The following is a 13,145-nucleotide window of genomic DNA, read 5'->3' on the forward strand; positions in this document are numbered from 1 at the left end:
TATAAAGACTTCCCTTTAAACAGTAAAATACATCAAAAACCCACAAACATGCCAAAAAAAATTATCCTTTCAGTATCTGTTCCCTGAGAAAATGCAAACCAATATAACGCTGTTATGAGTTATTAATTTTTAGTTCATTGTGAAGTTTATTAATTAAAACAACATCCACTCACACTTAACAACAACAGATGTGGGCAATGCTATGTATGAACACAGTCTCAGCTTCTCAGATCTCCTCATCTCACAAACTCCTCAGCCCTACTTGGGTTTACCCTAGACAGATTGGGAATCAGCTCTGACCACTCTGGGCTCAAATTTCTTTACTGATTAAGAATCGGCCGGGCGCGGTGGCGCAAGCCTGTAATCCCAGCACTTTGGGAGGCCGAGACGGGCGGATCACGAGGTCAGGAGATCGAGACCATCCTGGCTAACACGGTGAAACCCCGTCTCTACTAAAAAATACAAAAAACTAGCCGGGCGAGGTGGTGGCGCCTGTAGTCCCAGCTACTCGGGAGGCTGAGGCAGGAGAATGGCGTGAACCCGGGGGGCGGAGCTTGCAGTGAGCCGAGATCGCGCCACTGCACTCCAACCTGGGCGACAGAGCGAGACTCCATCTCCAAAAAAAAAAAAAAAAAAAAAAAGAATCGTACAATTTTTTTACATGAGTTCCCTGAATAAATAGCAATATAGTTTGACAAAAATGATAGTACAGTAAAGTACCTTCTGTTCACCCAGGATTATTCTGGGATGATTTATTAAAGTGTTTTCCCAATAACCATTCCTTCTCCACACAACACACACACTCCTTCCCTCTCTCTCTTTCTCCTCCCTCTCTCCACCTATAAAGCACTCAGAACTGGTATCTAGACTGTTCAATAAATGATTATAGTCAGCCCTCCACATCCACAGATTCAACCCACTACAGATCAAAAACATTTGGAATATAAAACAATAAAAAATAAAATACAACAATAATACAAATTTTTTAAACTATAATATAACAACTATTTACAGAGTGTTTTCATTGTATTAGGTATTGTAAGTAATCTAGAGATGTTTTTAAACATATGGGAGGAAGCACACAGGTTATGTGCAAATACTACACCATTTTACATGAAGGACTTGAGCATCTGTGGATTTTGGCATCTACAGGGGTCTTGGAACCAATCCCCCTTGGACACCAAGGGACAACTGTACTATACCTTTTTAGCTATTATGGTTATTACTACTACTACTCTCCCCCACACACATTACCCCATAAATCCCGTAAGTGCTCTAGCTAAGAAAGGTCAAAATGAAGAAACAAGAACTTGAAAACCTAGGTTTTTTAAAAACAGATATTCACATTTATTACTGTAAACAGGAATAAACAAGGGAATAAAAATGTGTCTAGCACCGACTCTAGTATATTCAAGATGAATTCATTCATTCATTCAACAGGCACTCAAAAAAATGAATATACTTGTAGTAGGATTTACCCCTAAAATCTCCAGAGGGTACTGTCTTGCAGCAAACAGCTTCCTCTTAACTATTACATACATCATTTTTTATTCATCATTAGGCATTTTTTTAAAAATTCATTCAATAGCATTCTCTGCTCTTAACTTTTAAAATGGGTATGCTGAATTTTTCTCTCTCTTCAAAACACAAAACACAACCAAAAAATAAACTAATTTTCTGTAACCCTGATAGTTTTGTTCTTAGGAGTCAGCCATTCAGAACAGAAGTACTCCATAACTCCCCTACAAAATGGCATTCTACAGACCTCCACTGTTCCATTCAAGGTAAAAACATAATTTTAGATTTCAAGGTGTTATTGAGATCTATTAGGATAACAATATTTTCCAATTTATCCCCCCAAACAACCTTCAAATTACAGTATAATTTTACTTAAAATCGTATGTGTATTTTTCAATGAAGGACTCTTAGGATTCTACAAAAATAAATTAGGTTGTTTTGCTTTTCCCATTTTACAAAATTGAACAAAAACAATTCAACCAATACTAAGCTCTTGCAAGACTAGTAGTTCTTTTGGAAGGATACAAATGAGATGAAAAATTACTAGAAATAATCACATCAGCATTTTTGCATTTATATTTTGTATTTAGAGGTACTTTTCTCTACCCAGTTTTCTGAATTATCAAAAGATCATTCTATACTGCAGGAACAAAATCAGTGGCGGTGAACAATAACTTTTGGTTTGTTTACAATCAAGCAGTTTCTCCCCCGCTAAAGAAAGAAGTCAGATTTCTTCATCTTTTCTACCAGTAGATAGTTGGGAACACTGACTATATGCAAATTCCAAATATCTCTAAGATTTAGAGCACCATGCTTCAAACCATTAACTTTAATTTTTTTTTTAAGTGAAAGCAAAAATTCTTAAAATTCTTAGCTGGACTGGTGAATAAGCAATTGAAGAATGTAATGATAATGCTACATGATATTATAAGGTATTAATTCCTGGATGGGATATACTGTTACAAGCTATAAATTCTTGTTAAACTTCAGATTCTTATTTTTCCAGTTCCTCCAAACAAATTAAAAAGGCAAATGATTTCACTGTTCATTACTGTATGACTTTTAATAAAAAGTAGGGGTGAGGGAGATTACCTTCTTGTTTTAATATATCTACATTAATCAAACAGCTTCCATGTTTGCAAAGTGTTGTCTGATTTATAAGCTACATTTATCAATCATTAAGTCAGGATAGCACAATGGCCATGAAATAATAATACATAAACTCTATCTCTGGTAAAACTGTGTACGAAGTTATAAGCAATAGTGGCTGATTTCTAAACTTTAACATTATGACCACGTGCATCCTCCCTTTCCTTCAAATAACCACCAGAGTGTAGGTAAGTAAATAAAATAACCACCAGAGTGTAGGTAAGTAAATAAAAATCACCAAAATATCTTAGAGTATCTTTCCTCACAGAACGTTTTTAGCCAGAAAACCTCATCCACTCCTAATTTGTTTCTCAATAATATTCAGCCACTCTGTCCAACCCTCAATTTATCAGTAAAGAATTTGTGATACTCCAAAAAGCTAATGTAATTATTACTGTCATCTCATTAAGTGTGCTCTTCCTAGTACAAAACTAACATTACAGCTGACACCCAGCTTGTTCACTATGCACACCACCCTCTTCTCCCCTTCCCATCACCACCATTTTACTGGCAGAATATTCACAAGGCTGAAGACTGTTTCTCATTTCAGCAAACAGAATGCTTAAGATCAGATGGCTAGCCACAAACCAGAAGTTAGAAGCCACACAAAAATAAACACTGGCAGTCCTAAAATCTTCTACTTTCAGTCTCTAACAAAAGCAGTAACATCGTTTTTATTTGTGATGCCCTAAGTTATAGCCAGAAGCTTTTCCCCCGATTATACTAATAAATCAATTTAAAATAACTTTACATCAGATTATGTCCTTCATATACTAGCATACTTTAAATAAATCCATTTTACCATGGTAGGTTCTTCAACTCATATTTTTTTGTATTTTTTCTGTATCATTCTTTAACTACCACATTATTTCTCCATTTTTTTCTAAATATTACATCTATGAACAAAAAAGATAACCCTGCAAACTAACCCTAGAAAAGATAAATCAACATATACCTTAAGTATAAAAGATCAATATTAAGTATAACCTATTAGGTAACCAAGAGAAAGGTAAGCATCAACTGTATGCCCAAGAACCTCAATTTAAGACATTATGTGGTATACACAATTTTGGTAAACAGAACTGAACACAATATTTGCATATCAAAATAGGCAACTATAGCCTTATTTCTGATTTCAGATAAAAATATATTAATGCTTTTTATAAGGCAAAACAGTCATTTTAATGAAATATCTCTTTACAGATATAATCACATGATTGACAGATAAAATAATTGCTTTAAAAATACTTCTGAGTCATTTTGTCCTTACCTGCAGGCATGAACCATTACTGCATGCAGTGACTGTTCCATTTCCTAGCACAGACTTGAAGAAGCATCATATCTCTCTTTCAGAATGTGACTAATCTGTGGGTTTGCAATTCCTAAGCTATTTACAAATGGCACTCCCTTACCATATAAGAATAAATATGTATTACAACCCCAAATCAAGTATTTTTAACCTACATTTTACAAATAACCTTCGTAATTCTGTAAAGCAGCAACCTCAAAATGTAAGAAGAAAACCTCACAGTATTTCCCTTTCAAAAAGCAAGATTTTCTTTTTTGCTTTTTAGCTAAATTATTTTTAAAGCCTTCAACAGCTGTCACACATGAACCAGCGGTCTGCTGTGTTATGGTGTGCATGCTGCAGCTGATTAGGCTTTACAATCTTTCTTTAAAAAATCAATCACCCTTTGCAAAAGCAGAACAGCTTGCCCAAATACACATCTTCAATACAGCACAATACCAGCATGCAGGACAATACGTTATATAGCAAACTTGACAAGAAAAAAAAAAAAATATGTCCTGGTTTGTTTCTTAGCAATGCTACACCATTAATTGTTCATGCAAGAGATGTAGCTGTACCTTTCTGAAGAGGACGACTTCTCAGAGTTAACTGACATCAGCAGCTCAATCTTCTGCTTGATTTCTGGAAAAATCAGAAAATATTCACAACCAAGATTGCCTGCCCTTGCTTTCAAGCCTTATATCAAGAGATTTTTCTTCTCTAATCCCTTTTGTTCAGAATGAGGCCACAAGATTCGCAGTACTTCTGTTAGGACTGGGATTCAATGGTGCTATAAAGGGAAAAAGCTCCAGAGGCATCAGGCCTTGCTAAACTATGCACATGACTGTTTATGAAAGCAGGAAGTACCATTTCTTTAAAGCAGAGGGGTGTTTTCTTTTTTAAGGTAGAACTAGCATGGCTCTACAAGATGATTTTCAATTTAGCAAAATAAAATACAAACAAGACATTTTGAACATCTGAATTAAATATACTAGATCATTTGAGAAGCCTGGGTATTCACGTCACAGGCTGTAATAAACAGATATGCAACCCTTGGCTGTTTCTATTTCACTAGCCCTAAAAAATATGGCTCAGTGAATCATTTTTGTCACTTAAGAATGAAATATTAAACCAGAACCCCAATGTATAGATTTCAAAATGTTTAACCTTTAATTTCTTGATTGTGTTTAATTACAGACACATTTAACATCTAGTGTCCCTAACTCCTCTAGAAAGAGACTTTTTATTTTATACCTTAATTTTCCCCTCCTCCTTAGCAGTACAGTATAAGTGAACAGCAACACCCATTTACCGAGTAGGGATAATATATTTGTCCTTTTAGGAAAGGATTGACAATACACATCTAAAACAGGAATGTATGCGCCGGTTCAACTTAATTAAAAGACAATTGCTGATACTGATTTGGAAGGGAGGTAATAGACTAAAAGGGAAGGAAGGGTGAAAATAAGAGAGGGAAAAGATAATGAGACAATCTAATACGTTTCCTTTAAAACATCAACGACTGACTCAAAGCACATAATTTTAAGTTAATAAAACTGACATGGTCCTATTACCCAGACTATTTCATGTGTAAAGATGTTTTCCTACCCCTAACAAGTATTTCCAACTGGATTTTTAAAACTGAAGTGTGCTTTCATAATAAAAAGTTCACATATTAAAAATAAAGTAGTGCCAATAAAATGTTTTCAACAGTATCAGGATTTCAAAATAGACCTCAATAGTTTTTTTTTTTTTAAAGCAGTAAAGCAAATTTTAATTTTTTAAAATGTTGACTATATAAATCAAAGTTGAATATGAGAAGATGTAAAAGAAAAAAGAATAAAAATTAGTTTTATAAAATACAATGGACCTGTACAGAAATATCCTCTCAGTGTTGTTAAAATAAGGAATTTCCCCAAATTTTCAAGCTTGTAACTTCAATAAGCATTGTAAAAGCGGCATGAATAGCTGATGAGAGAGCAGAATCTACCATAGGCTGTAGCCAAGCTGCCTAGCCACTGGGAGAGGAAAGCACAGCGCCTATAGCTGGGGTGGTGCTGAGACTCACCTTGAGGATTAGGCACGTGGCACCACAGTAAGCCCTCAGCAGGGCACCTCCCCTTGTTTTGGAAGGAGCAGGGTGTTAGAAACTCAGACTCTGCCTTGGATTTAGGAAGAGGCTCCTCTGCCTCTTTTTTTATTTTAAATGGAGTTTCGCTCTTTGCCCAGACTAGAGTGCAATGGCACAATCTCGGCTCAATGCAACCTCCGCCTCTCGGGTTCCAGCATTCTCCTGTCTCAGCCTCCAGAGTAGCTGGGATTACAGGCGCCCACCACCACACCCAGCTAATTTTTTGTCTTTTTAGTAGAGACAGGGTTTCACCATGTTGGTCAGGCTGGTCTTGAACTCCTGACCTCAGATGATCCACCCGCCTCAGCCTCCCAAATTGCTGGGATTACAGGTGTGAACCACCGTACCAGGCCTCCTCTGCCATTTTTAATAGCTATATGACCTTGGGGAAATTACTTAAACTCTCTAAAGCCTCTATCTCCTCTCCTGTAAAATGAGGATAATAACATATATCTGAAAGGCTGTTGTGAGGATTTAATAAAATAACCCATGAAAGTAAAGTAGATTGTGCCTGGGATGTGGTGAGCCTTCCCTGCCTCATCTCTCAATAATTATTTACTGAATGAGTTAATGAAGGATACGAGGCCTGTCCAATGTTAAACGGTTTTCCCATAGTTTAAATCCACCTTCTCCTTCTTCTCATCAACCTCAGCATCCCCCTTTTTATCACTGTAGTGTTACTGCAGGTGGGAACTTAACTTTAATCTGTATCTCAGCCTCCCTTTCTAGAGAATTGTGTTCCATGTATTAACTCGCTGCTTCAGAAAAGAGATTACACTTGAATCCATCTTCATCATGGCAAGTTTTTATTCCAAAACAACAAAAAGTTCACACTTCAGTATACCGACGTAAATCAATGCACTTAAGATGAAAAAGCCCAAGATTAAATTATACAGCTCTAATGAAGTTAATGCCTATCTTGTAAACACTGGAAAGAAAAGTTCAAGCTATAAACCATACTCTGGTGACACTGGAAGCTCCAACCAAAGAGGATTCTAATAATACATGAAAAGGTTTCTAACTTCATTTTCACCTTATCTCTAAACCTTCAGATTTGTTCATAGCTTCAGAAGGACTCAGAAATCAAGGAACGTTAACACTCTGATACTGTATCCTTTGAGGCCCACATATTCCATCTATGCTACCATCAACTCCTCCCTGTCCATATCATCCATAGATGTGGTAATTCCCCACGTTCGTGAAGAATTCCAGAAGCCATTTAACTGATTTCCATTCCACCACAACATCTGCCATAATCGGGGGTACCTGGATTTCCATACTGACATGACTTATTACAAAAGCCCTGGCTATGGACTCCAGGCTCCTCAATCCACAGACTCTTGAACGTCCACCTCTTGAGCCATCCGTTCCCTTGACCATGCTCAGGACACTTTCTTACACACACTGCAAACACTTTCCCCCTCCATCAGTCAGTTGTTTTGGAATTTTTTTCAATTACTTCCAGGGTAGTATCTGGGACCCTATACACTTTATTTTTCTGTAATGAAATCAACCAATCTTTTACTTGTTAAATTCTGGTCTTCCTGATAAACTTAGAAAAGCGTTCCTCACACAAAAGTTTTTAAAATTTTCATCCAACTTTCCTCTAATATGATTTATAATAGTATTTGCATGTAATCTTAGAAACTTCCAGAATTTATTTTGTTCTATGAATTGATACAGAAATCCAGTCTGCTTTTACAAGTCAGATTTTAAAATGACTCTCTTGTCATTTTAAAATGACGCATCTTCACAATTCTAAAATGACTCTCTTGCTTACCACTTCTTGCTTCTTCCAAAGCAGCACCCACTGTCTCCATGTATACATTTAGACCAATGAGTGCAAAAAAAAATCCATCAACCTGTTTATTTAATAGTTGTATTCCCTATGGATATAATCTGAAAATGCTTGACAGTACACTCAACAGCTCCTTCTACATCTCAGCCTTTAATCAATCCTTTACCATCTGCCCTACTCCCACCTTAAGACCACACTTGCTTATTTCACACAGAAAATAGGCAAGCAGTTCCTGTGTAGTTTGAATAAACATTTTAAATTATGGTTGCTTTATTTTTAGTCATAATTTTGTTTTTTAACTGCTAAATAACATTATAGGAGGACATAAGTTTTTGTGGCTTTTTTTAATGCTTTTACATTTGCTTTCTCCTCCTAACTCTGGGTACTTTGCAAAACCGTTATCTTCCATGCAGCCCTTAAATGCTGGTGATACCTACAAGGACCCTCTTTTCACTCACCCTTCTATCTACATACACCCTCACCATCAAGAACTACAGGGCATTGATGATAACTGTATCTTAGTTTCCAGCCCAATATTCTCTCCTACAACCCAGAACCACATATCCTCCAACCCCTACTTGACATTTTCACCTAGACAGTCACTGTACGGCTTGAATGCAATGTCTAAAATTGAACCCATGAACTTATAAACCTAATGTCTTATTTTATACTCCTGATCTCAGTGAACAGCAACGCCATTGCGTTACCAAACCTCAAATGTTTCAGGGATCCCAGGCTAGTTTCCCCAATCTCATCTGAAGTATCTTTCCCGGCCGGGCATGGTGGCTTACACCTGTAATCCCAGCACTTTGGGAGTCCGAGGCAGGCGGATCACGAAGGTCAGGAGATCGAGACCATCCTGGCTAACGCGGTGAAACTTCGTCTCTACTAAAAATAAAAAAAATTAGCCTGGCACGGTGGCGGGTGCCTGTAGTCCCAGGTACTCGGGAGGCTGAGGCAGGAGAATGGCATGAACCTGGGAGGTGGAGGCTGTAGTGAGCCAAGATCGTGCCACTGCACTCCAGCCTGGGTGACAGAGAGAGACTCCGTCTCAAAAAAAAAAAAAAAAAAGAAAAGAAAAGAAAAGAAAAGAAAAGAAAAAGAAATATCTTTCCCTCCATTCTCCCTTTCTTATTATCATATGCTCTGGAAATACTCAGTTCTACTCTATGTGGCTCCCCAGGTATGCCATGCTTGTTCACGCCACTAAATGTCGTATACAGTTTCCTCTCCCTAGAATGCCACCGTTGTCTCCCTTGCACACCCAACTCGCTTTTTTTTTTTTTTTGAGACAGAGTCTCATTCTGTCACCCAGGGTGGAGTGCAGTGGTGGAATCTCAGCTCACTGCAACCTCTGCCTCCCAAGTTCAAGTGATTCTCCTGCCTCAGCCCCACAAGTAGCTGGGATTACAGGTGGGCACCACCACTCCCAGCTACCCAACTCACTTTTCTAATCCCAGTCCCAAATGTTCCCTCCACACAAACACCTTCCCAGAATTAAGTTCACCTCCTCTACGTCTCTATATTTGCATTACCAAATTACTAAAATACATAAATTACTTGTTTCAGTCCCCATGAGACCACTGCTTCCCTAAGGACAGGCACCTGACTGTTCAATTCAGACAGCCTGGCGCGTCAGACACCTTCATAATCTTCTCAGCCTGTTACAGTCAATCTAATGTTAGTTACAATTGAGCTACGTCAATTTATTCTTAAATATACAACTCCAGATACACTTAATCAAAGATCCAAGCAATTTTAGAACTAGACTGATCCTCAGAGATCATATCATAGCTGAACCACATGAATTTATAAAGGGGAAATTTAACGGGCAAGAAGATAAACTACTGGAGGCAATCACATTCTTCATCCTCTCCAGAAGATTACTGTTGCTGAGACCTACAGTAAAATTTCCAAGAACCTCAACAACCCAAATAGTAAAACCACCCAATAGTCCCATAGGCTGTTCTTTTGGATAAACACAAAAACTGACCTCAAGTGATCCACTGGCTGCCTCAGCCTCCCAAAGTGCTGGGATTACAGGCATGAGCCACCGTGCCCAGCCAGTGATTCGCTTTCTGTGTGGAGAGCAGCAGGACCTACACCAGACCCCTGGCATTTTGTTAACAGTAGGACATTTCAACCTTATTTTAAATCAGTTTTTAAAATGCTATTTTCTTATATCTCCAATCAATTCAAATCATCCTTATTAATCAGCTTTCCTGATTAAAACAACTAATCATTTGGGGCATGATACTCTTCTTATTCATCTCCTTATATACATCCCTCAAAGCCAACAATTCACTGTGATTTCCCCATTCATTCTCTTGATCAAACCTACAGATCTTCCTCATAACTCTTATATTCTCGTTTTTACTCACACCTTAAAAGATACTCAAACTCCTTATGAAGATGAACAGTTTTTAACTCTTCAGTTAACGGCCTAGTAGCTCTAACGCTTCACCTGTCTACGCTGTAACACACTAGAAGTTTAAGGCTCCTGGAACACTAAGGGCTATCAGTCCAGCATTAAGCCAAGCCCCTGGAACCCTGATGAGGAGCAGCAGATTACCAGTAACTCTACTCAGAATGACGTCCATAGGGGCGGTGCTTCAAAGATAGAGACATCCTAGGAGAAAAATGGAGCCACCCTGAATCTACCTAGAATCCTAGGAGTGAGGGGAACATAAGAACACATGGAAGCTGTGGGCATGATATGCTCCTTTGTCATTCAGATCACTAAACCTGGGCATGAGGACTCTGACTTACGTGAAGTGGAAATTTAAAAAGACATAATAACTGGGCAGATTATTCTACCTAAATTCTTAGAGCTACGTCCTTTTTCCATGGGAATAATTCTGGCAAATTTAATAAGCTTCCTTTCACTTGCCAAATTCTTTACATAATCATCCACAAACTTAATTTTGTTTGGGGTGTACATAAGGAAGATTTTTTTTTTTTTTTTTAAGGGACAGAGCCTTGCCCTGTCACCGAAGCTGAAGTGCAATGGTGCAACTATAGCTCATTGGGGTCTCAAACTCCTGGGCTCAAGCAATCCTCCCACCTCAGCCTCCTGAGTAGTTAAGGTCGCCTGAAATGACAGGTTAATACTGCAAGAATATACCTAGAAGTTAAGAGGAAAATGCCTCAGCAGGCCTCAAAACCACACGCTTCTTCAGAAGTCAGAGTAGCTCCCAAATCAATACTTCCAGGTGTTCAGTGGGATAGTTCTCCACTTTAATGCTCCACTATTCTGGGGTTTCAACACCTCTCCCATCCTAATTCTACTTCTCCTGCCACTGCCAATTAACTGCTTCTTCTATTTCACATGTTTACACATTCTACTGCCTCGGGATACATGCTTACAGAGCCCTTCTTGGTGTCTCCAACTTAGTATTTTTAAGAGACTTCTCACTAAAATGCAAAAGGCCCGCAGAGGCTTTTCTGGCTCAGGTGACAATTTCTGATACTACTATCTGAAGCCACGTATTGAGGTCCTGACTCAAAACTGACTGACTCATAAGGGAATGTTCACAAAGGTGCAAGAATAAAGCAATTCCTCTGCGTAATCTAGGAGGGTGGATGATTAACTGACCAACATCTGCTAAGGCCAGTTTAGCCTTAAAAGGGAGTGCTATCCCAGTGTTCATTACTGAAGTCCTCTATTATAAGAATTCACAGAAAAGCAGAAATTCTGCAAACATAAAAATCATCATTGGTAAACTGAGCATTCAAAAAACTATCCCCAGTTATCACTAACTTTTATCCCCACCCATCAAAATCCTTTGTCACTCTCATTAATAATCACACAGTCTAACAATTCAATAAAATACAAATCTAGGGCCAAGTGAAAACTTAAAATCTGCAAAAGATGAAAAAAGTGACAAAGTTGACAGAAAATACTAAAGAAATTCTAGAGTTCCAGGCAAAATCATTGATAAATGAGGATAGAGGAGAAGTTTATGAGGTTTGTAAATGAAGAGAAAAATCAACAAGGACAATAACATGCTAAGTGCCTCAAGAATAATTATTTGAGGCCGGGCGCGGTGGGGCTCATGCCTGTAATCCCAGCACTTTGGGAGGCTGAGGCAGGCAGATCACTGGAGATCAGGAGTTCGAAACCAGCCTGGCCAACAAAGTGAAACCCCGTCTCTATTAAAAATACAAAAAGTAGCCAGGTGTGGTAGAGCATGCCTATAATTCCAGCTACTAGGGAGGCTGAGGCAGAAAAATAGCTTGAGCCGGAGGCAGAGGTTTCAGTGAGCTGAGATCATGCCACTGCACTCCAGCCTGGGTGACACAGTGAGACTCTGTTTCAAAAAAAAAGATAATTATCTGATTATTAGAGACTGAAAGAGAATACATAACAAAGCCCTTAATTTGCAAAAATGAGGCCAGGGGCAGTGGCTCACAACTGTAATCCCAGCACTTTGGGATATCACCTGAGGTCAGCAGTTCGAGACCAGCCTGGCAAACACGGTGAAGCCCCACCTCTAATAAAAATACGAAAAAAAAAAAAAAAAAAAAAAGCCAGGCGTTGTGACACATGGCTGTAGTCTGAGCTACTTGGGAAGCTGAGGCAAGAGAATCGTTTGGACTCAGGAGACGGAGGTTGCGGTGAGCTGAGACTATACCACTATACTCCAGCCTGGTTAACAGAGCAAGACTCCATGAAGAAGGAAAGAAAAAGAAGAAAGGAAAGGGGAAAGGGGAAAGGGGAAAGGGGAAAAGGGAAAAGGGAAAAGGGGCAAGGGGGAAGGCAGAAGGGGAAAGAAGTAAGGGGGAGTGCGGAAGGGGAAAGAGGAAAGCGGAAGGGGAAAGGGGAAAGGGGAAGGAAGGAGAGAAAGAGAGAAAGAAAAAAAGAAAAAAAAAATAGTAAACATGCCCTTCATTATGGCTGCATTATAACCCAAAAGATGTCCAATCATGTTATTACACAACTTAGTATGGAAATGTACACCAAAAACAATCAACACTTGGTATAAACTTAGTTCATTCTAAAAATAAGTACATATTTTCTGTTACAATTTAAGTTTTTTAAATAAAATAGGCTTACTTTCAGATTGTGATTTCATTTTTCAAGATGAAGTCCCAGTTCCACCCACTTCCTTAAACGCAGCCTTTGCCAGTACCAGCTTTCCCCTGCTGCAATTCCAAAGCAAGATCGTTTGTGCTCCTGAACACAGTGCCCGTAGCCTATGTCATGTTCACTCCAAACTTTACAGTGGGGGTGGCAGAGGGCGGGGGGGGGAGGGGGAGGA

The 13,145-nt window shown here is 38.6% G+C and overlaps 1 protein-coding gene across 15 annotated transcripts in view; it reads right to left on the minus strand.

Annotated features, from left to right (window-relative positions):
• SRPK2 (SRSF protein kinase 2) overlaps positions 1-13,145 on the minus strand; it is a 287,057-nt gene that overhangs the window by 155,520 nt on the left and 118,392 nt on the right. For 8 of the 15 annotated variants that reach the window (XM_038004326.2, XM_007982496.3, XM_073009229.1 and 5 more), the window contains one exon: positions 4,534-4,597. The exons of 4 other annotated variants lie outside the window; for them this stretch is intronic. In XM_038004326.2, coding sequence (XP_037860254.1) covers positions 4,534-4,597 — 64 coding nt within the window. Of the gene's footprint in view, positions 1-4,533; positions 4,781-12,940; positions 13,027-13,145 lie in introns of those variants that run through there. 3 more of the 15 variants (XM_073009232.1, XM_038004330.1, XM_007982494.3) reach the window with 2 other exon arrangements.

This window comes from Chlorocebus sabaeus, chromosome 21 (assembly GCF_047675955.1).
Source record: "Chlorocebus sabaeus isolate Y175 chromosome 21, mChlSab1.0.hap1, whole genome shotgun sequence".
NCBI classification, from domain to species: domain Eukaryota; kingdom Metazoa; phylum Chordata; class Mammalia; order Primates; family Cercopithecidae; genus Chlorocebus; species Chlorocebus sabaeus.